Source organism: Leishmania martiniquensis, chromosome 34, assembly GCF_017916325.1.
Source record: "Leishmania martiniquensis isolate LSCM1 chromosome 34, whole genome shotgun sequence".
NCBI classification, from domain to species: domain Eukaryota; phylum Euglenozoa; class Kinetoplastea; order Trypanosomatida; family Trypanosomatidae; genus Leishmania; species Leishmania martiniquensis.
The window spans coordinates 472,242-495,000 of record NC_090169.1 but is presented as its reverse complement, the minus strand read 5'-3'; the positions used below and the strand labels follow the sequence as shown (position 1 = coordinate 495,000).

The 22,759-nt window shown below is 59.0% G+C and overlaps 7 protein-coding genes across 7 annotated transcripts in view; all 7 read right to left on the bottom strand.

The window, feature by feature from the left end:
- LSCM1_02163 (uncharacterized protein) overlaps positions 1-557 on the bottom strand; it is a gene marked incomplete at both ends in the record, with an annotated part of 2,370 nt that extends 1,813 nt beyond the window's left edge. The window contains one exon of the mRNA XM_067319750.1: positions 1-557. This exon is cut by the window's left edge and continues 1,813 nt beyond it. Within this exon, the coding sequence (XP_067175125.1) occupies positions 1-557 (557 nt within the window).
- A 3,727-nt stretch (positions 558-4,284) lies between these two features.
- On the bottom strand, positions 4,285-6,390 carry LSCM1_02162 (uncharacterized protein; the record flags this gene model as incomplete). Its single annotated transcript, XM_067319749.1, has 1 exon — positions 4,285-6,390. One exon carries the CDS (start codon positions 6,388-6,390, stop codon positions 4,285-4,287), a length of 2,106 nt encoding a protein of 701 aa, XP_067175124.1.
- A 2,162-nt stretch (positions 6,391-8,552) lies between these two features.
- On the bottom strand, positions 8,553-9,308 carry LSCM1_02161 (uncharacterized protein; the record flags this gene model as incomplete). Its single annotated transcript, XM_067319748.1, has 1 exon — positions 8,553-9,308. One exon carries the CDS (start codon positions 9,306-9,308, stop codon positions 8,553-8,555), a length of 756 nt encoding a protein of 251 aa, XP_067175123.1.
- A 1,640-nt stretch (positions 9,309-10,948) lies between these two features.
- On the bottom strand, positions 10,949-12,118 carry LSCM1_02160 (uncharacterized protein; the record flags this gene model as incomplete). Its single annotated transcript, XM_067319747.1, has 1 exon — positions 10,949-12,118. The coding sequence occupies one exon, from the start codon at positions 12,116-12,118 to the stop codon at positions 10,949-10,951; it is 1,170 nt and encodes a 389-aa protein (XP_067175122.1).
- A 1,063-nt stretch (positions 12,119-13,181) lies between these two features.
- On the bottom strand, positions 13,182-14,567 carry LSCM1_02159 (uncharacterized protein; the record flags this gene model as incomplete). Its single annotated transcript, XM_067319746.1, has 1 exon — positions 13,182-14,567. The coding sequence occupies one exon, from the start codon at positions 14,565-14,567 to the stop codon at positions 13,182-13,184; it is 1,386 nt and encodes a 461-aa protein (XP_067175121.1).
- Positions 14,568-15,468: 901 nt separating this feature from the next.
- On the bottom strand, positions 15,469-17,193 carry LSCM1_02158 (uncharacterized protein; the record flags this gene model as incomplete). Its single annotated transcript, XM_067319745.1, has 1 exon — positions 15,469-17,193. The coding sequence occupies one exon, from the start codon at positions 17,191-17,193 to the stop codon at positions 15,469-15,471; it is 1,725 nt and encodes a 574-aa protein (XP_067175120.1).
- An 815-nt stretch (positions 17,194-18,008) lies between these two features.
- Positions 18,009-22,124, bottom strand: LSCM1_02157 (uncharacterized protein; the record flags this gene model as incomplete). Its single annotated transcript, XM_067319744.1, has 1 exon — positions 18,009-22,124. The coding sequence occupies one exon, from the start codon at positions 22,122-22,124 to the stop codon at positions 18,009-18,011; it is 4,116 nt and encodes a 1,371-aa protein (XP_067175119.1).
- Between the last annotated feature and the right edge of the window lie 635 nt (positions 22,125-22,759).

Sequence of the window (22,759 nt, the reverse complement as noted above, 5' to 3'; positions counted from 1 at the left end):
TGCGGCGACATTGTGTACGCGCGCTGTACCGAATCCGTCGGGTTGCGCTGCGGTAGCATCTTCGACAGAATGTTCTTCGCGTAAAACGCCTCGAATCCGCGCGGCACGACGCAGTCCTTGGCGAAGGCATCGTTTATATTAGTCCCCTGTGCTGGTGGCGTCGGCTGTTTTGAGGGTGGGATTCCTCCCACTTGATGCGACGGCGGCGACTCCTTCGCGCTAGCCTCCGCACACGTGCTCGATGGAGCCGCCGAAGCCTGCGAAAGTGGAGAGGCCCCCTCCTTTGGAGGCGATGGCAAAGCGTCTTCGTGCCTGCTGGGAGCACCAGCGGCAGTCGCTGTATTTGCAGCTGCGATGCCCGCTATGCCCTTCTCGGCTGCAGGCAAGACTTGTGCTCCCTCACTGGGCGTCTTCGCCACTGTCGTCTTGTCAGACTGTGACGACGTGGGCGGCGGTGTGGAGGAGGCGCAGAAGCGCACGCTTGCGCTGCAGGAAGGGAGAGCGTACGCCGCCGGCGGCCGCCGCGACAGCACCACGAGCGCTCGTCTGTACAGCATCCGTGTCACGGCCCTCTCTCTCTGTGCGTCTCGCAGACTAAGTATGAAGACGAAAGGCACTGTTTCGCCGTCCTCCCCCTCTCTTCCACTTTGTGACAGCGCCGCTTTGCGCGCCTCTGGCACAGCAGCGACAGCGCAATGAAGTTCCCAAAGTTCGTCCTCTCTTCACCTGAGTGTGTGTGTGTGTGGTGGGGGGGGAGAAGCAGAGAGGGCGAGCACAGGGACACACGTATGGAAAGGGTACCGAATGGGGAAAAAGGTGTGGGGAAGGAGAAACGATGATGAGGACAGATAAGGAACGCGACCACAAAAATGAGCGAAACAGCCACAATGTGAAAGCGACTCAATCGTTTGGCGGATGCGCTCTGCTTCTCCGACTTCGATGTAACTGCGAGGAAGGGGGAGCGTGTAGCAATGAAGGTCAGGACCAGTATGGTCCGAATACACCTCGGAGACTAAGAAGAGAGGAATACAGGCACGAAAGGAGAGGGGAGCATGGGAGGAGTGGCACGATCTGGTAGTAGCGTACAGAGTGGCGCGACAGACATGCGCGGCGGCACGGCAGCGAGCTCGCTATGGAGAAGCAGTAGATGTTGGCGTCTCTACTCCGGCCCAAAGTACTTATACAAAGACGCCCACACGCCGAGAAGCGAAGGAGCACCGTCACCCGACCCCGACGGTGTTTTTTTTTGGAGGAAGTCGAGTCCGTCAGATGCACAGGAAAAAGACGCTGCGCGCGTGCTCTCTCAGCCGCGACGCCGCATGCCCGCCGCCCCTCTGCTCTTTTACAAGATCACTTCTCGGTCACTTGACAGCTTCTGTTGCCTTCTTTTTCAATCGCGAATATGGCGAGCAGTTGCACCGACGATAAGCGTACCGATACACGCAGCGATGTGCACCCCCTCTGTGTGTTGGTCTTGCCCTCTGTTGAATCCAGCCGTGCCTCGCACCTGCTTGCGGCTGGCACTCCTACTGGTCGCTGCGTTTCTCTTCCTCCACCATTTCATCGAAATCAACACACAAAGCAGTGCCGGCGCCATCTACCATGCAGTTAACCGATTCGATATGCTCGTTCTCATCAGGTACAGTTTCTTGCCCAGTCCTGACGGCAGTACGACACCTCTCAGTGCGCGGCGCATCTCAGGGGGTCGGTATCGATTCCGGTGTGGGAAGCCCAAGCAGCCCCTCCCCCCTCTCCCTCACAATGCCAAGCCATTTCTGCTGGTAGCAGCGCCATGTACCAGGGACATATGGGGGAAGCCAGGGCGCTGCATCGCGCTGCTGCTGATGTGTGTGTGTGTGTGTGTGCACCGACGCGCTCAAGGCTTTCTCTGTGCCATTACACAGATCACCTCTCTCATGTGCAATGGGAGGAGTGTCAAGCAGAGCAATGCACGCCATACCACGGAAGCCTTCAGGTGCCGCATCGCCTGAGGAGAGACGTTGGCGGAGAGTGAAGCATGAGAAATAATGGTGGCGTTGCACACGACGTGCTGCTGGCGTACTGTTCGATACCGTGTGCGGGTGCCAAGTCGGATGAGTCCCTCGGCCACTTCTGCTTTGGGAAGCAGGCATTTTAAGGCGGGTGCAAGCGAAGGGAGAGGCCGCGGGCGAGACCTCCATCCCTTCCACGCATAAGAAGCTGCACCCCATGCATACGATTTGCCTCCTGAGCCAGTGCATGATCGCTTGAAGAATGGATGAGAAACTTCCTTCTCTCCCTTCAGTCTATCCGGCCTCGCCTGGCCCGGCCTTGGGAGGCGGGGCAGAGGAGATCACCTGGCCTAGGAGTCAGGAACACGTGTGCACGGTCCCCCGCAAGGCTATTTATGTAACGGTCACGGGAGACAAGCGCGCCTCGACAGCGTGCTGCCCACCAGTTATCAGAATCGCGAGCCTCATGTGCACACTGCAGATGAAAAGGCGCGAGCTCTCTAGTGCTTCCACGGGAGCAGGCACCGCTCGTCCATGAAAAAAGAGGGAGGGCGGCATTAGTCCTCATACCCCCTCGCCTTCGGCACCGTTGGAGCGCAACAAAGGCAACGACACGAGAGGAACGGTATCACGACGACAAAGGCGCAGTCGCCACGGTTCATCCTCCTACGAGAGGCTTACATGGTCTTTGGAAAGCATTGAAGAGGGAGGAAAGTATGCAGCGTGCGTGCAGTTGTAGGAATACGCTTCATGCCTTCACATATATGCATACGTGCTTGCGGACGTGTGCACGTGCATGTTGTGCCTCTCCTTCCCTGGCCGGCTGCTTGGAGACGGCAAAGACGACGCGGGAGTGACGCATGAGCGAAAGCTCAAAGGCGAATCTGAAGAGAGTGCCACCGGATGGCGTGAGTAAAAGCGCGGCAACAGCAGAGTACGCAACGATCGCGCAGGAGTATATCTGAAAACATGCAGAAAAACAAGAGCAGCAGAGAAATAGAGAGAGCGCGCGCGCGGACAGCAGCAGCGGAAAGGGGGAAAAAAGCAAAGCCGAAGACCAGAGCTGAGCGTATGCGCGGTTCGCCTGAGTGTCTGCTTGATGAGGCGAGGGGTCACCGGGATGCATGATGGCGGAAGGAGAGTGGGGAGCAATAGATGCAGTGGAGCGGCGAGCATAAGGAGGCAACCTGCAGGCGTACAAAAAAAAAGAAGTGTGCGGCTCGAAGGGGGTCGCGAGGTCGTTCCATCGGTAGCGACGCGCCCACGTCCACGCCCACGCAAGGAAGCAACGCATGCAGTACCCTCAGAAGCAGCGGCCGTTGGCGCGGGGAGGGGGGGATGAGTGAATGGGGGGAAGAGGGGGCGCATCTCTAAGGGTGAAGAGGGCTACGTCACAACCAGAAGAGAGAGGAAGGGAAGGGAATAGGGAGGGCGCTGCTCGCGCACAAAGAGACAGCTGCACGAAAGGTACCTGATCGCGGGAGAGGCTCCGTACTAGTGCACTGCGGGGGAGGGGAGGGGGCTGCACCAAGAAGCTGACGAGCACAAGGGCCACAAAAGAGGCACCTCAAGGTCTCAGAAAAGAAGCTACGCCCCGTAAGCTCCGTTTTACCTTCCTTTGCGTGCGGTGTTGGTGTGGATGCGTGCACCGTACCATCGGCGCACATGTGACGGCATGGCGCATCCTCCACCCTTGCGGAAAAGAGGAAGATACTTTTTCTCAACGGGTGGAATGGGGGCGAGTGGTGAGCAGACGACGGCGCGGCTGCTTCTTTGTTTTTGCGACTGCCTTGCTTTATCGCGTATCTGCCCCTCCGATGACTCTTCCCGGAGTGCTGCCATGTACCAGTGCGCCACCTCAGGTTATCTGTCGTCGCGTGCTACGCCCCTCTCCCATTCTGCTCTACCCACCCCGCGCACGCAGCGCGATGGCGGGCAAAAAGAAGTTCAGGAATGACCCTAAAGAGGGTAAGCGGGGCTGGGCAAGCACATGGGTATAAGACCATTATGTGTCCTTGAGGCTCATCTACACTCGCGTTCCAGGCTTCAAGTTGGGCAGACGACGGGCCTGCATCTCTTTCGTGCGACTCGGGAAGGGAAGTCTGCCCTCCTTCTTCCTTCCCTGGCCCGCCTTCTCCGCCATCAAGGTGGCTCATCTTAGGCCAGCCTCCCCTCGTAGCCGCTCTTCGTGTTACGTCGCCGGTGTGCTCCCTTCCGTTTCCCTGTAGACGAGAGGCCATGTGCGCTGATCTAGGGAAAGGCTGGGGCGAGAAGCACCTTGCGTGCTTCCTTGTCACGCCTTCGGTGCTGCTGCTGCTGCTGCCTCGAGTGTGTCAGGCGTTGCCTTGAGGCTAGACTCTAGGTACGCTATCTGAAGGTCCAACATGCTGGACGGGGCGTAGAAGCGGCGCAGCAGCTTCACCGCCTTGTCCACATGTGCCTTCTTATCTGTCGAGCTAGCCGCGAGGAAAGCAAGACGGGTGTGTTCGTTGATGAGCTCTGCCCTATTATCCGTATTGTGAATCGCCACGTCCAGTCGAAGGGCCTCCTGCAAGTGCTCCACACACTTGTCGCGCTGATTCAGATGGAAGTATGCCTGAGCGAGGGCGTCATGCGTCTTGATGAGCATCCATTGCGGTGGGCGTGGTGGCGGGCAAATGTACCGCATGACAATCTCGTAGCTTTGCAGTAGTACCGTGACAGCTGTGGCGTAGTCCCCCTCGCGCACCAGACGGCGCCCTTTCTGATAGTAGTCGGACGCCTTGATGTACTTTTCCTTCTCCGCTGCCAGCACCGGTTCATCGACTTGATTGCGGCATGTCTGACAACTGCAGAAAAAGCCATAGCGGTCGCGCAGGGTCTGCAGCCGATGGCGCATGCTGTGGAAAGAAAAGCGCGATATACCGCCGTACGACACAGTCAGCTCCTCGCCCTCCATGACAGGGCGGATGGCACGCACGGTAAGCCGGGCACATGAGCCCTGGGGGTTGCCCTCGAACGACACGTAGCAGTTTGGGTCGCAGGCGTGGTTGAAGAGTGCGCCGATGGCGTAGACAGCCTTGCCGAGATGCGCCACCACCGTGTTCGTCTGCAGAAGTCTCGCACTGTCATCTGCGGAAGCTGGCACGGCGGTTTGCATGGTGCACGTCACACCGATCGCGTTGAGAAGAATCTGTCGCTGCGCCTTACGTAGCTGCTCGGCCTCAGGCTCTGTCAGCGCCCCCACGCAGAAGCCGATCGCGGCAACGATCGACTCGAAGCCCCCGACGGCGGCGCCCGGCTGCAGCTCTCGGCTGAAGCTGCCCTCCAGGGTGCGAATGTGATGAGCGCCAAAGTCGTTCTGAGTCACAGGGTCCAACTCGGGGGAAGCAACGAGCTCCGCGAGGGCCGGATATTCGCGCGTGCCGACAATGACGCGGTAGGCGAGTAGCGCATCAGTTGGGCAGCAGAGGAAGAAAGGGTGCCGACTCTCCTGTTCACCGTAGTGCTCCCACGCAGCCTTCGCGCATCCCGGGCTGCAGAAGAAGCCGCGTGACTTGACGTGGTGCAGTCGGTACTCATCACCGTGGTAGAGGCAAGCGCTACGCTGCAGGCAGTACGAGCACACGTACAGCAGTGACTCAGTGCGGGCCACGATGGCGTATGGGGTCTCTTCAAGCATCGGTCCCTCCTTCAGCTGGCTCGTCGCAACAAGCCCGCGCCCTTTCGCAGATCGCTCCACTCGCAACTCTCTGTTTAAATGCGCGCGTGGTGGAAGACACGATGCTGCTATACCGCTCATAGCCTCCCCAAGCACCTTCGCCATCGTTGTGGGTGAGTTGGCGACATCGCTCGACTCTTGCTCCGAGGCTTCGATATCCTTCCGGCCCAACTCAGCCAAGCCAAGCTCCACGAGGGAGCGGCCACGGCGCTGCAGTGCTTTCCAGTAGGTCGGCTGGTACTGCACCGCACGGTCCGCGTCGACGCAGGCGTCGGCGTAGCGATGCTCATCGAAGAAAACGGCGCTGCGGTTATGGAGCAGCACCGCCAGTGTCTCTGGAGTCTCGGCGCACAGGAGCCCATTTGTGTAGGAGAGGGCTGCCTGCTGATGCTGCCGCTTCTGAAACTCCGTGTTGCCCTTCTCCTTCCACCGAAGCGCCATTGCCTCGTCAAGGCCAGAGGCTCGTCTGGCTGTCTCAAAGAGGCTGTCAAGGCGAGCAAACACGTCGGGCTTTTGGGCCTTTAGTCGGGTGAGGAGTTCCTCTATGGGAAGCGTACCGCCATCGGATGGGAACTGCTCCTGCAACGACACCAGAAAAGGGTGCAGGTCACCCGAATTCTGATCCGTCATCGGCGCATTCGATGCGGCTCTGTCCCCATCCCTCACCGTGGTGGCGGTGAGGGCACTCGAGGATGCCATGGGGGTACGTTGATACCACCTGTGCAAAGCCGAGAGGAAGAGGAAGCGTCTCGACGACGGCGGTGGCCTTAATGCGGCGGCGTATGCGTGCCTGTGTTCGTTCCTATCGCCCACTTATTCGACCTGTGGTGTGAGGGTATGGCGCATGAGGTAAAGGGCTACCAAAGGTTGGAGGTGGGGGTGGGGAGGGAGGGGAGAGGATTTGGTGCGGCTGGCGAGGGAGCCTTGGAGCGGGGGGAGGGGAAGGGAAGAGAAGGGAAAGGGGGGGGTGAGGAGGTGCTTCACAGGCGAGGGAGCAGCAGTGGAGAGTATATGAAAAGGAAGGGCCGAGGCGCGCGCGTACACAGAGAGAGGGAGAGGGGGGGCGCGGGGGAGACTGCGGTGGGGCACACGAGCGAGAGGAGAATGCAGGAGAAACAGCAAGACGGCAAGGAAGAGGCCGGAGAGGAAAGGAAGAGGGGGCGCCGCAGAGACTGAAATGGGAGAGAAGAGGGTAACCCTGCGGCTCCAGGTCGAGCGCATGGAGGACGGAGCCATGTAGGGGTGAGATAAGGCGGTTTCATCGAACTTTGCCACACAGCCCCAACATCGCATGACGTACCCGCGCCTCAAAGTCATCCAGTCCGGGTTGCTTTGTATGGGGCAGCCTCGCCCCCCCTCCCTCCCTCCCTCTGGTAGCCCTCCCCCCGCAGAGTGCCTCATGAGTGAAAGCAGAAGAGATGGGCAGAGAATGTGCTGCACAGCTACATGCTTCTAGCACGGAAAGGTCGCCAGCGCCATTCGAGAGAGAGAGAGGCCCGGCGAACGCCCCTTCTTTTTCTTCGAAAAGGTGCTGTTCTAACGGTACCAAACCCAGAGCTCTTGTAGATCTTGACGCAACCTCTTGTGGGTACGTGCGAGCATACTGTGCTCTGCTCGCATGGAGCATGCAGTACCGCCAGCCTCGTAGATGCTGACAAGAAAAGTGGCGGGAGAGTGTCCCGTGCTGGGGGAGGGAGCAGTGTAGTCAGCTAGCTGACGGACAGAAAAACAGTTACGCACCGCTTAGAAAGACTGTCAAGGCAGTAGTCCATGGCAGCTCACGCCGTCGCACAGCTTCTGATTCGCCGTTCCTCTCTCACCCCTCCCCGCCTCTCCCTCACAGAACACCGTCCTTTGGCACGTCGAATTGGAAGACTCCGCAAGCACAGAAACGTGAAGTCAAACATGCAGACACGCCACGGTGACGGCGTGCACTTCGCACGGCGCGTGTGCAACAGAAACGTCATGACAACGGAAAGCGCAACACTATGGAGCTTTAGATGACGGAAACTGGAGGCAATCATCCAACAAAGGGATTGGCCAACGCCCCCTCCCCTTCCTCGATGCGTCTCGCCGTTTCAGATACCCGCGGCGGGCGCGTATAACTTTAGTAGCGTTTGTCTGCTAGCAGCATCGTCGCTGTTAGCGGAGCCTCCGTTAGTGAGGATACCGCCCGTGCGGTCCGCAGCCTTCACAGGGCGTCGCCCGGTCGCGGAGGGAGGGATGGTGGAAGCAGGATCTTGCGCGCAGCATTCAAGGGCGAACGTAAACGAAAACAAGCCGTTCGAAGAGGCATAGACTCTGCTGAAAGTAATTGCATGATGTAATCAAAGAAAAAGAGCGCACATGGTACAAAAAGGGCATGCCCTCTGCTTCTTGAGCCGATGTGCCCCATCCCTTCACAGCGCACCCAACAGAGGGGCCCAGAGTGAGACCCTCGGCGCTGCAATTATGAGCGCAGTGTCTCCACCACTCTACTCTCTCCCCATATGCACACACACACATACCCCACGCACCCCACTCAGCCATAACCGATATTTCTCGCCCTCCTGAACCCGCCGATGGTCCTCCTTTGTGTCTCCTCTCCACGAAGCAACGCGCAAACGAATAACGGGAGAAAAAGGTGCGCCCATCATTTTCACGAGCGAAGGAGGGCGGAGAACGGACGAAAAAAAAAAGCGCAAAGGGGAAGAAGAGGAGGAAGGGAGGATGGGGTGATGGAGAGCACCGCCGCTGTCCTCAACCCCTCCGTGTGTGCATCCTGCTCTCCACACTCTTACGCCTTTGATAGCTTCGAGGTTTCTTTTTTCTCTCGCTCGATCTCTCTCTCTCTTTATCTGCTGCGCGCGCTCGTCCTCATTTCAGTCCTCAATCGTGCCGAAATAGCGGTCTCCAAAGTCACCGAGGCCGGGCAGGATGTACATGTTCTCATCCAAGTCATCGTCAATGGCGGCGGTAACAATCTGAATCTTTGGGAACCGGCTGAGGTACCTCTTGATGCCTGCCGGGGCGGAGACCAGGTTCAAGAAGATGATGTTCTCCTCGAGCACATCGTACTCATTGATCAAGATCTCCGTCGCTCTGATGGCGCTGCCGCCGGTGGCGCACATCGGGTCCAGCAGCAGAACACGCCGTGAGGCAACATCCTTGGGCATCTTGCTATAGCTGAAGCGAGCATCGGGCGCCTTGTCAGCACTCGCCTCGTCGCGCTGGACAAGGATCTTGCCGATGCGCACACCTCGGCACATCTCGCGCAGCACACGCTCCATCGACTCACCCGCGCGCATGATGGAGACGCCGATGATGCCGCGGTTGTCTGGGCGAACGCCCTTGTACACAGCACCTGTTGGTGTGACGACGTTGAATGGCTCCACGGGAATCATGCACAGAGCCGACTCGAGGATAAGGCGCATGATGCGCTCCGAGTAAAAAACAAAATCTGTCCGCTGCGTCTTGACATTTCGGATAACAGTGAAGAGAAAGTGAAGCTGTGGCGTCTGCGGCAGTAAGTGGAGGTGCCCGGGAAACATGTTCAGAATCTGCATAGTGCTTTCCGCGGTTGTTGAAGAGACGCCCTGGATGTGCGTGGCGGAGTTACCGTTCCGCTCAGACGTCATCTTTTTTTTCTCTTTCACTTGTCCGAAAAAAAGGTTCACGAGGAAAGAGAGAAAAGAAATTGGAATGACGAGAGAGAGGGGGGAGACACTGAAAACAGTTTTGTTTCCTTCGATGTATGTAATTGTATGTATGTGTGTGTGTGCTGTGTGCGTTCGTTTAGCAGAGTACGGGCTCACGTTAAGTTTGTTTACTCCTCTAGAGAGCTTACGGACGTTATCGTGCTCCTGTGAAGGGTATTCGACTCTTCCAAGAATCTTTAAGTTTGATGATGCAACCTTTGCAGGTTGTGCACGTCAGCGTATCGCACGAAGACAACGGCACAGGGAGCGGACAAGGAGGGGGACACGAAACGGCACGAGAGGTTGTGCTTATATATATATATATATGGGTGGTGATCGTCGTGAAGGGGGGGGGGGTATTTTTTTTCGTCCTCTCTTGTTTTCCTTCGTTGCCTCCAGTGGTACACACACTAACCGCCACACCGTATGGTAAAGGCGAAGGGAACTCCCCTTCCCTTCCCGACAGACAGACAGAAGGACACACACACACACGTGCGCGCGCAGCGAGAGAGAGGGGGGGACGAGAACCGACCAAATACACAAAGGAATACGGCGATGAAACTTAAGCACGATAAATAAGCAGCAACAGAAGAAAAGGGAAAAAGAGAGAGGGGTAGGGAGCGCAAAAAAAAAGGGGGGCAATTGCTGAGGGGATGCGAACAGATCCTGAGGAGGAGGAGGGGGGAGGGCAAGCCAAAGGGCAACTCATACGGAGAAAACAGGGGCACAGAAGGGCGGACACCCAAACGAATAAGTGAATGCAGTGGGCGTGGAAAGAGAGGACGGAGGCGCGAAGAGTTGGGAGAAGTGTGAAGAAGAGGGAGAGAAAGAGGAGGCTCTGCCCTCCCCCTTTTCCTCCTCCCTGTAAGCACGGGGGGGAGGGGAGGGGGCGGAAGAATAGGGCACTCATAGCCAGTGAGCGCTCTGCCTTCGGGAAAAGAATAAGCGCGGGGACTTGGTCCATATCGGAGTCAGCCTGCTTCGTACATATGCACAAGGGCGCGTCTGTGGTTGCCTTCACCTGAAGACCTCTTCTTTGGATCACCTTCGTTTTTTCTTGTTGCTCTCGATGCGAGTCATGAGAGCGACGGTGACATCGGGCAAGACAGATGGAGCCACCGGCGGGGGAAGCGGCAAAGCGAGGTCGGCACGGCAATGCAAGCGAAGAAGGAGCGAGCCGCTCCCTGTACATCGAAGAACAAAGAAATGTAAAAGACTATTGACGTACCTTCGCCCTCCGCAGCGCACACACACACGCACACATACGCTCTCCCCCCTCCGCTCTTGGAGCTCAGCAGAAGACTTACTGCACGGAAGATAGGAAAGGGGAAGAGATGCGAGAAGGCGAGAGGAGAGAGGCAAACACATCACACACACAAAAAAAAGGACGATCCGCCGCGGAGGCTGCAGAAGGACGGTGCATAAAAAGAGCGTAGGGTCAAGGGGGGAGGGGGCGGAGTGCCCATGGGCGGGCCAGGGCATTGCTTGCTTGGACGAACGCCTTCCCGCTTTCTCTCCACCCCCGCACGCCGGCCACGATACATCGAATTCGGCACAAACCCCTCCGTAGAGTCGCCCCGTCATTTTTTGAAGCGGCCCTTCATGTTGACCAGTCGCCGGAAGTCCTGCAGACTGATGCGGCCGTCACCGTCAAAGTCAGCCGTGCTCACCAGCACCGCCAGCTCCTCCTCACTCAGCTCACCAAAGCCGACGCGTGCCATAATACAAGACAGGAGGTCCTCCTCCACGTAGTGCGAGTTGCGGGGGTCATAGACGCGAAAGGCTTCGCCGACGGCGTCGAATCCGCACTCTCCGCCCCGACCGCCTGCGCCTTCGTGGGCGTCGACAAGGTAAGCGTCGAAGCCTGCGTTGAACGCAGCAGAGGAGGTGGTGCGTGAACGCAGGAAACTGTTCCCTTCCGCCCGGTCCGTCTGAGCGGTACCGAGGGTACGCTGGAGCTGCTGGAAGGTGTCGATGAGTTCCCAGAGCTGATCCACATCAAGGCCAGCGCGCGCGCCAGTCGAGTACGGCCCTGCCCCGCCGACTAAACCCCCTTCGCCACATAAGCCGCCCTCGATCGCAATCGCATCGCTGCCGCCAAGGCATGAATTTTCGGGTCGTGCTGATGAGGCTGCCGGGGTCACGGACGAGGATTTAGGGCCGCCGGCGTTGCTATTGCAGCCGTCAGCCGCGCCGCCGTGCCGTGATACCGAGGTGGCCCTTGCCGCACTGGATGCTGCCATGCCGACGCCTGTGGAGCCGCTGGGGTCCTCGATGAGAAACTTGTACTCCTTGCTGGTCAGTTGTGGGAAGAAGGCGGAGAGTCGGTGCTTGAGGTTTCCCATAGTGAGCAGACCGCTGCCGCTCACGTCCAGAAACTCAAAGGCGGCCACCACATCCTCGCGGGTGAGCTGAAAGGGCTGCAGCACCTCCTCCTCCCCGTGGGAACTCTCCTTCGGGTACGGCGGACGGATCGGTATGGCCTCATCGCCCCCACTCGGCTCGCCACGGCGCTCGCGCGTATTAGCAACGCAGCCGGCAACGTTCGCAAACGACGTATCCAGGCTCAGCTCATTGCTATGCCCCAGGCCGCCGGCGCCACTATCAATAGTGGGATCGAACTTCACACTGCGGTGCAACCTGAGGGGTGCAGGCGAAGCCACTGTAGACGTCGTCGTAGAGGCATTCAGTATGGAGGCCTGAGGCGACGCGCTACCGCTAACGGTCGGTGGTGAGCCCAGCGTGTCCATCCGTGAAAGAGGAGGGAGAGGGTTAGATACGTGCACACACACTTGGAAAAAGAAAGGAAGGAAAGGGGGTGAGAAGCGGCTACAGAACCTTACTCGTCTGAAGCAGGTGCAATTCGAGGCCGGGCGCGCTTGTGAGTGAATCTGCGTGTATGCGTACGAAGCATCTCTGCCTGGTTGGCTGCGCAGGGACGCGAGTCCCAATCCGAATAAGCGGAGGCGCTCAGGCGGTCATGCCAACGAGCATGCGCACACCTCATAAAGGAGACGGATCGAAGTGTGGTGCGAGGAAGTAGAGGAGCGTAGACGTCACATCAATGGTCGACCACGCTGCGTGGGGGACATCAGAAGAGGGGTTTAGCGCCGTTCATAGTCAATAGAGCAGTATGTGTGCGTGCGTGTGGGGGGGGAGGGGGGCTTCGAGTGCCCTCATCGCCCCGCACCCCTCACGGCTTCGTGGACTACCCATTCGCTCTCTCTTCCGCTTCAAATTCTCCGCTGCGCTGCACGCGGGCTGGCCGCACAGATGATGCGCACTAAGGAGGGGGATGAAGGAGGGGGGAGGGCATGGACACTGGTGCCACTGACGCAGCAGCAGTGTCGGTTCAAGTAACTGTAATGCGTGCGGCAAAAAGCGGCGGTAGCGATGCGGACCATCGCGCACACCCCTCTCTGTGCCTCCCCTCCCCTCCCTCCCTTCCCCCCACCATTCCTACCGCGCGTGCAGCAGGGCGGTGTCACATGAGAAGGAGCAGCGGAGATGGAGACGAGGAAAATGAGATGGAGCCGCCAGCCCATAAAGTTCAGACGCAGTGATATGTAAGAGAAAGCTTCGAAGAGAAGAAAAGTAATGGTAAATAGGAGACAACACGGCAAAGCTCACCACGTGGCAGCGCCAGCACTTACGCACAAAAGGCACCTCACCCACGGAGCAAGAGAAGAGAGAGCTTACTGCGCCTCTGGTCACGCATTCACCACTCAGTTGCCCAATGTTCACCGTCGGAACGCTTTCTCTTGCTCGCTAGCTCGCTCTCGCTCTCTTTCAACCACCGCTGCTGCCCCTCTCTTAAACTGTTTTCACTGTCACATCACAATCCACCTGCTCCCTCTTCGTATCATCCAGGGGACGCTGGAGGACAAAGAAAGCACATCGGTACACCAGCTGCTTCATACTGCGTTGATTATTCGTATAGGTCGTGTCGATAAACGACGGCGGCCCGTTCAGAGCGAACCCGATCCGCTGCGCGACCGTGAGCACCTCGCCCAGCGATAACTCAATGGACATGTCCTCGGCGCTGTCCGCAAAGTGGTACAGCAGCGGCCCAACATTTACCCAGTATCCACCAGGAACAAGAAGGTTGTAGATGATCTCAAGGTACTCGATGATGTTGTGAGCCGTGTCGATGAAGAAGCATGTCGCCACGACCGACCACGTCTTGTGCTGGTGTGGCTTCGCGTACACCTCTGTAAAATCCCCGGCGACCATGGAGAGCTGTCCAAAGGAGAGACCCTCGTCACGCAGCGCATCAATGGCCTCGGAGGCGCATAAGTCGGGGATCTGCACCTCGGCAAACTGGTCGGCCCGGTTCACTAGATTGCATGTACTGTCACTATAGGGATAAATCTTGTGCTGGCACGATTCAAGCACGTGGTTTTGGATGTAGTGGCCAGCGATCAGCATATGATAGCTAAACTCGTTTGCCTGGGCGAAGAAGCCGCGGAGCGCCAGTTCGACAGAGAGCCGGCACAGTCCAGCACCCGGGATCAGCACCCGTACATTCTCGCGCTCACTGCGATTGGGAAAGCAGCGATCCAGTGTATCCAAAATCGGCTTGTACACACAGTCCCTCTCCGCTACACCTTCAGCAGACCAGTCACGGACAAACTGGCGCAGAGTCGAGAACACCTTGTTCATGTCCAGCGGCGTTGGGGGCGGCACCTCCTCCATGAGCACCGTCGTGCCCTCGGGCCAGTAGCTGTCGAAAAGCTCCTCGCTTGCCTCGCAGATGGCGTCGAAGAACGTGCTGTTCACCTCGATGCACGAAAGGTACTTATCGAGGATCTTGTCCAGGTCGATGCACAGCAGATCACGATGCTTATCCTGCAGCTTACGGAAGTTGGTGCACCGCATCTCGCGGGCAGCCAAGGCCTGGCACTTATAATGGTGGAAGGCGCGCACGGTGCGCAGAAAGCTGACGTGGTCCTCGACCATTTCTGGATCGATGACCGTGCCAGGGGCCGGTGCGTGCGGCTGATACAGGGGTGCCTGTAGGGCAATCGCACTCTCCATGGAGTATGGAGGCGGGGGTGCGCCTTGGTGCGCATCGCTCGGGGACTCGTTAAGTGTGCCACGAATGGCGTGCGGTGCGCAAGGTGGTGGTGGTGGTGGTGGTGGTGCCGCCGAAGCACCGTTGCTTCCACCACTGCACACCTCTCTCTGCTCTGCCGACATCCTGGACGCGCACCGGCGGGAGTGCCAGACTGAAGTAGGGTATGATTAGACGAGTACGATGAAGTGCCTCCGTGTATCAAGTAAGAATGTGATGGCGAGCTCCCACGTACGGAGCCCCTCTCTTTGAAGCGGCGGTGCTCAGGCGTTTATGTGTGCCCGTGAGAGTTGAACGCGCGTACTCGGCTATGCGTGCCGCGGGCAGCAGTCAATGCGAAAAAAAAGTGGACGAGAACGAATGCACGCGCAGGTGCGCGGGAAAGGGTCGTAGGGGGAGGGGGCTTGCAGGCATCCATGTGGCGGCTCACGACCAGCGATATTCATAAGACTCAAGCGAAGCTGAACGTCAGCACGAGAAGAAAAAAACACCGAGAAGTGCCCAGCCACCCAGACGCACAGACAGGTATGTAGATCACCTCCTTTCCAAGCACGTCATCGCCTGCTCCTCTTGCGTTCGCACGCCCGCCTGCCTGAATCGGCCGTGGCGCCGCTGCCTGACGCGGTGATCGAGCACAACGGAATCAAACAAGAAGGTCATGAAAGCGCGGTCGTAGCGGGAAAAAGAAAGTCAGCCACCACAACGAAGCCCTTCATTGCGCGCTGCTGCATACCCGCAAGACGTCTTCGGTGCTGCGCAGACTTTTCTCCTTCTCTTTGTTTTTTCGTTTGTGGGCGCGTGTCACCACTCTCTTCTCCGCTTTTGGCTCCGCCTCCTCTTTTTGGTTTTCAAAAACAGAAGAGGAGAGGGAAATAGAGAAGGTTAGCAATGCGTCAGGGGAACCCTCCGCAGATACACACACACGAACAGGCGCGTTCCTCCCTTTGGGCCGCGCCACTGGAGTGCAGCATCGCCAGCATGCACGCACACGTCGGTGTGAAAGGGCGTTGATACACCGAAGAGTCGTTATAGGACACCCAGTGCATGGAGATTCAGGTAGTCAGAGAGGTCGCGCTGTAGGCTGTAGCGCGCAGCGTGCACTTGAACGTACAAGTCTGTTAGTACGGCACGCGTTTCCTCTTGCGTGCGCAGCCATGCCTCGAGCTCGTAGCGGAACTGCTGCGTGCAAAGCTCCCCGCGGTACCAGCTGTGGAGGTCCTGAACAGTGTCGCAATAGGCGCGCAGCTGCTTTTCCAAGACGCTTTCCGCGGCTGCGAGAGCGTCGTAGTGGGAGCGCAGCACTGCCACATCCTCTTCACTTGTGATCGGCAGCGGGCCGAGCGTAGCTGCATCCGAAGACGCACTAGCAGTGGAGGCTGAACTCCGAATCAAGGCCGTGGCAGCCTGCAGGCAATCGCGCGCCTGTTGTGCGGCAGTGCCGCGAGCCCACACATGCAAGTTGCCGTGCTCGAGAGACTTCGGGTACTCGCGCAACGAGTGAAAGAGCCGGTGAGACGTCGTCGCCGTCGCCTTCGCCGGAGATCCCGCTGCTCCCAACGGCGGAGACGCGGGAGTGCTGGATGTGCAAGAGGCTCGTGCGTTGTGCTCCTCGTCCTCGTCTGTGCCTGACGTACACGACGCGGTGCCGGAGAATGGGCGGTCTCGCTTTTGCTGCAGCTTCTTATCTGGTCCCCCTTCACTCAGCATAGGGTATCGCTTGCGAGTGTCGAGTACAACATCGCGGTCGGCGTAGCGCTCTATCGCGTCCATCTGCTGCGCCGATGCAGGCCAGTGCAGCGCTAGGGCGGGGTAAGCGCGATTCACCGCCTTGTGCCGCGCCTTGCCATCGGCGAAATCGTCCACATCCATGAGCAGGTATCCCTCAGTCCGAAGCTCACGCAGCTTTGGTTGGCGTGGGTCAGAAGAGGTGAGCTGCTGAATAGCCACGGCGACGTCGCACGCAGTATACTGCATCGGCTCCTCCCTCGATCCATCAGTCGACGCAAGTACGCAGACACGAGTGGATGCCCCAGACGTGGGGGAGGTGATGGTTGTGGTGCACAGCTCCCGAATGGCGTGGGGGATCGTTTGCCGCTGTGGAGCCAACACCCGCACCACGCGCCGCACAAGCGCAGAGTGCTGCTCTACAAGCTGATGCAGAGAGAGGCCGTGCAGAGGTGAAGACGCTAAGGATGACGATGATGCCTCTCTGGTGGCGGCCGCGGTTGCCACGGAAGGCATCACCTGCTTATCCGTATCGCTGTTACCTTTCCTGGGCTCCGAACTCGCGTCTTCGTTGGTGGATGCAGGCCTGGAGTGTGGCACCTCACCGGCAGCGCGGCTTGCCGTTGCCGTCTCGCTCTGGCTTGGCAAAAGCGTCTCCCGCCAAGTGTCGGGCTTCATGTAGTAGCGCGCCGCGGTGATGCGCGATGAGCACCCCTTTCCTACGCCCTCGTCCTCCTCATACGGAGCACGCGAAACCACGTCGGCGGCTTCCATCGCATCGATGGCGGCAAGGTGCTCCGGATTCACCCACCACGTGTCCGCGCAGCCGTCGCCCGCCGCGTTCGCAGCAGCTAGCTCCACCGTCCATCGGCAGTGATTTCTTGCGTCTTCAAACACCGCATACGCTCCCATCGGCTCAGCAGAGGCACCGACATCTCCAGCCGTCTTCCTGCCACCATTCTTTGAGCCCAGTGGATCGTGAGGCAGCTCAGAAGCAAGATAGGCAGTGACGCCACCCTGCTCCATGGCATGCTTTAGTGAGTCAGCCAATGTGCCCAACACACAAGAGGAACACGGCGCCGACGACAACGACTCGGATGAAGATGCCATGATGAAGAGGAGGCGAGGGGGGTGACGCGTGCAGAATGAGAGGTGGCGTAAACCTTGCCTACCTTCCTCGTCTCTGTGCCGCTGCGTACGTCACCAGCAGGTGTAGAGAGAGAGGGCGTTTGTATCCGTGTAAGGAAGAAGAGGGCGGTATGAAGTTAGCGCGAGGGGCAGTGGAGGTGCTCATGCCAAGGAGAGAGAGAGGGGGATAGGGAGCGTGAAAATCGCAGATGAAGACACCAATGAGCGCGGCATGAGCCTGGGCCGTACCAACGGGAGAGAGGGAAAGCGAGAGGAGCGGTGGGAAAGAAGGAAAGGGGCGAAAATATGAGAAGCGGCCGTTTCATCTTTGCACCTCTGGCGGCCCTCCCTCGCGGCCTCTATTCGGTGACGTCCCGTGCGGCCCTCCTGTGCGCCACCGTTGTCCTCAAGGCGAAGCGCATGCCTTTTCACTCGTCCTGTCCTGCTATGTATGTACAGATGTGTGTGTGTGTGTGCTGTGTGTAAAGGGCAACAACAAATGCAGAAGGGAGTGAGGAGGATGGGGTCAGCCGAAGCTGTCAGTTTTTCGCTATTGGTTCGGTGGGTGGCGATCGTGAACGAAGAAATGGCTCGTTGGGAAAAGAGAAGGGAACTCCGCACGAATCACACACACACACACGTACGCACGCTTGCAAACGTTCATACGCCAGCGCAGTTGACAGAAGTGAATGTTTAGCAGTACGCAAGCGACGCTATCGGCGCCGTGCGCGCTCCGCCACGAGACGTGCCGCCTCCTCACGACGCTCCGCGGCAGCCCTTTCGCGAGCGGCACGCTCTGCCTCCATGCGGGCCGCCTCGGTTGCTTTCGCCTTCTTCCGCTCCTGCACGATTCGCCGATGCTCAGCCTCGCGTTCGCGCTCTCGCTGCGCCTCGCGTTGCCGCTCCTCTTCCTCTTCACGACGCCTGCGCGCCGCCGCGACTTTTCGGCGCTCTTCGCGAATGGCCTCCATACGCCGAATCTGCTCTCCCGTGATGCCGCGCGGTGCAATCACCCTCAGCACAGGCGGCGTGCCGGGCGGCACGGTGTATGCTATCTCGTCGTCGAAACTGCTCTCCTCTTTCTTCTTGCGCTTCGCACCTGCGCGGGTGTTTGCCGCAGCGGCAGTCGTCGGCGCTTCTGGTGGGACTGCGCTCACGAGCACCGTGTCGCCCGCCAGCGGGTCGTCGGTTGCCGTGCACGTCAGCGTCACTTCGTACGAGCCACCGGTCGTCAACGGTTGGGCCTCCACACCGCCCCCGCTCACCGAGGACTTGACCACGCGGCGCGTACGCTTCACTTCCGGTGGCGGCGGCGCAGGCGTCCACTTGGAGAACGGAATGTTGTCCGACACCAATAACGGCAGCGGGTTGCCCATGCGCTCCTGATAACGCGCGCAGAGCGTGCCGGCAAGCTCTGTCCTGTAGCTCGTCAGCAACACCATGTCCTCGACCGGTTCCAGCGGCTCTCCTACCACACAGGCGGGGCAGACTCGTACCGGGGTTGCCTGCCCGGTAATGGTGGGCAGTGGCCGCGCATGAGTCAAGCAGTGGCGGGTGCAGCACAGCCGACCACAACTCGGGCAGTTAGCGCGACGCAGCGCCGGTGTGGAGGCGCGATTGCAGGTCTCGCATTTTGAAGGTCCTGTCTTCGTCTTGACTGTATCGACAACTGTTCGGTACGGCGCCTGCACCTGAAGCACACGAACCACCAGCACCGTGTCAGCCATCGTGGTGACCGCCACCTGTGTGAGAAGGCGCAGGTCGATACGTTTCTGCAGAGTGAAGTACGGAGTCAGTGCCATGGCGGCCGCCTGCTTCTCCTTTTGTGTGGTCACTGCCCCACGTTTGATATGCGCTGCGCTGCCGCTGGACACCTGCGAGGGCGGCGGCAACGACGACGCTTCTGCGAGTGCCGGTGTCTCGCGCACTATGTACAGAACGTCGTGCGTTGTGATAAAAATGAACTCCTTCACGGTTCTTGCGGTAGTCCAGTTGGTGACGCGGTCAACGGCGCAGGAAAAAACCACGCGCGCCGGCTCCAGCTCACGCGGCCGCTCCCACACCATCTCTTGCGTGAGCGCATTCAAAAAGAATTTCTTGCGCGGCTGACCTGCCTCGCCTGTGGTCCAGAAGGAGCGCCACGCGCTGGCGATGGGGTCAAAGTGCAGGATGGCGTCGAGGGCCACGGCGAGACGGTTGGAGAGGGCCGGCGGCACAGCGCTGGCGCCGCCACCTGCCGTCGAGCGTGGCGCCGCTACCACGGCGTCGGTCTCGAGATAAATGCCCTCGTAGGCTCGAAAAACACTGTCGGCACGGCGCACCTTGCGGCGGCGCGTGTAGACGCGGTCGAGCTTCGCCTTGAGGCGGAGCAGCTGCTTGCGTTGCGTGTAGCGCCGCCACGCGCGTTGAATCGTCACAGAGAGCGCATGAAAGGCGGCTTCGCGGCTTTGCTCCAGCGCCAGCACATGCTCCGGCTGCCGAATAAAGACTTTGCTGGTGCCAATGGCAAACGAGTTGGGTGGAAGCACCCCTTGCTCCTGCTGCAGGTAGGCGAGGATCGCCTCACACGCCGCCTTATCAGTGCCTCGAAAGGGCCGTGGATAGGTGCTCGGGCACGTGTACTTGAAACGCTTCAGGAATCGGTCAAAGTATTGCCGGTAGCTGTAGCCCGCCCGCCGCACGCGAACATTCTCCAGGAGACCGAGGTACTTCACCTGGTGCAGCACCCGAGCCTCGTCGAAGAAGTCGGCCCGCTTCAAGTCATTCGACTTGATGGTGCGCACGTAGTGGGGAGTGCACTCCTTCAGCGTACGTACGAGATGGGCGGCCTGCTGCCGAATTTTGAAGCCGGCTGTGGCGGAGGTGCGACGAGTTCCACCGGGCCCTGTAAGTGATGACGCCGCCGCCAAGCCGTCTGCCAGCACCTCGGTCAATATCTCCAGCAGGAAGCCTACCTGACTCTTCGCCAATACCCCGACCACGTCGGGACCAAGCCGGTCCTTGTTTCTGCCAACGAAGCCGTCCGTGCTGTACTCAACGTCACCAGCGTAGTGCTTGACGATAAAGCCACGCTCACTGCGCAGAAAGTTTGGATGGCTGCTGTACGTCATGTCGAGCTTGTCCAGCAACTTTCGGTCCGCCACAGACTCCTCCTCCTTCGCCATGGTGACGCACACGTCGTCAATGATCGCAAACAGCCCTGGCGGGCGGTCGCTCTCGATCAAGTCGCAGACGACTTGGTTGTCAAAGTAAGTGATCGCCTCCCACGGTATGTGCTCCCGCACGTATTCCTCCTGCTCGACTCGCAACGTCAGCTCAATGAAGATCTGCTGCAGCTTCTCGTTCACGTAGTTAATGCAGAACTGCTCAAAACCGTTCTTGGCAAAGATCTCGAAGCCGTAAATGTCCAGCACGCCCAGCATGAGCGCGTGAGGCGCGTCGCCGAAGGCCGCGTTCACGGAGCTGACGATGAACTCAAAGACACCTTCGTAGAGCACCTTTGCCATGGCGTCGCGAGTGCTGCGACATTGCTGGGCATTGAGTGGTGAGAATACCACCTCCGTGCCGCCCATCTGCAGCTTTCGCCAGGTGAGCGCCTTCAGCAGCGCCGCGGTGTCGACGCCTAGCTGCTCCGCGACAAACGCAAGCTCCTCAGGATTTGAAACGGTGCATGGGTGCTGTCCCGCCGCCAGTGCCCCACCCTCCTCCGGCGCCACAAAATCAAGCTCGCCAAGGTGCAGCACCAGGCACAGCACCTTGATGACAGACACCTGATCTTGTACGGCCATCCCCATCGCCTCCATCGCCTCAAGTGTCTCACGCCACCCGCGCAAGTCGTCAATGCCGGCGCGAGACGTGAATTCATCCGTGCGCTGCCTAGACCCCAGCGACGGGCGCAGAAACTTCCACGGATAACACGATGAAAGCGAGGAAAAGGACTGCGGCTGGCCAACGGTGCTGCTGCAGCCTCCTCTATTCATGCGCATCTCCTCAAACACCTCGCGCCAGGCAATGGTGGCATGACTACTGTCGTCGCTCTCATCTTCGTTCCCCGCAGCAGAAGCGCCAGAGGTCGTCTCTCTGCCACTCTTTCTCTCCCCCCTCGGTCCGATACCCGTACCATCACCGTGCAGCTCGGCAGCCGCGCCCGCACACACCTGGTAGAAGACGTGGAAGTTGCACTCGCCCATCTGTTGGCTCGACACACGTGACTTCTCCAGCAAAAAGTGCGACAGACGACCGCCAACGGGGCCGCCTCGAATGTCAAAGTAAATCTCGAGGAGCTTCCCAAAGCGTGAGCTGTTGTCGTTGCGCAGCGTCTTTGCGTTACCAAACGCCTCGAGTAGAGGGTTAGACTCCAGAATGATGCGCTTCACCCGCTGCATGTCTGCGGTGTTGCCGGAGACGGCGGAGATGTACTGCATGATCTGCTTCGACGCCTCTGTCTTGCCGGCACCAGATTCGCCAGATATGATGATGCACTGGTTCTCCTCCTCGGATACCATGCTGCGATACGTATCCTCGGCCAAGGCAAAGATGTGCGGTCCTCCCAGAGCGGCATCGCCTGGCTCCTGCCCCTCAAGCAGCGCGTAACGTGCGCCACCTAGCCGGCCACTGTGCCTGTAGAACTGCATGTGCGCATCATTATACAGGCCTTTGATCTCCTTGAAAGGGTTCACCACAAGCAGCACGGAGCCGATGTTCGTGTAGATCAAGTCCTCGCGATGGCGCACGGAGAGATCATCAGTGATGGCCTTGTCACTGATCTGCGGGAGGAGAACAAGATCCTCGACGCCGACCGTCTCACGCTGCTTGTAGTCGGACGCCATCACAGAATGTATGAGCAATGTAAGGGCAGTTTGTCAGGATACCACCGACTTCCCCCAGCCCCCCTCTTTTTTAACTGTTTGACAGCAGAAGAAAGCACCGATAGAAATGTGCTGAACGCATAGAATCACACGGTTGATGGACAGCCGCCGCGTAGGCCGAGAGCCGCCACCGTGAGAGCCTCTCCACTGAAATGCTGAGGCACACACGGGCTAGCGCTGCTGCGCGTCTTGATGGTGCTAGGGCCTCGTGTGAGGAGGCGTATCTGTGTACGTCTGCGTGGGCTTCACCTACTCTCTTGCGTACCTTCGCACAGGAGAGGAGGGTGACGCCACAGATGCGACTGAAACAGCGCGCAGCACGCCACAGTTGCACACTATTGTGTGTGTATGAGTGTGTGCGTGCCGCGTAAAGCTCTGTCTTCCACTTCTCCAAAGCTCCAGACGCACGAGTACCTCGACGTGCAAGCCCAACGCACAGCCGTGTCGTTTGAGGTTCCGAGAAAAGGCGATGGCGAAGGCGGAATCCAATCCGAAATGAAGCAACAAAAAAAAGATTTGGTTGATGGTGCAGACGACAGATGAGAAAGAGAGAAACAATACAAACTGCGCATGCAGCACGTGGCAAAAGGCCCGCA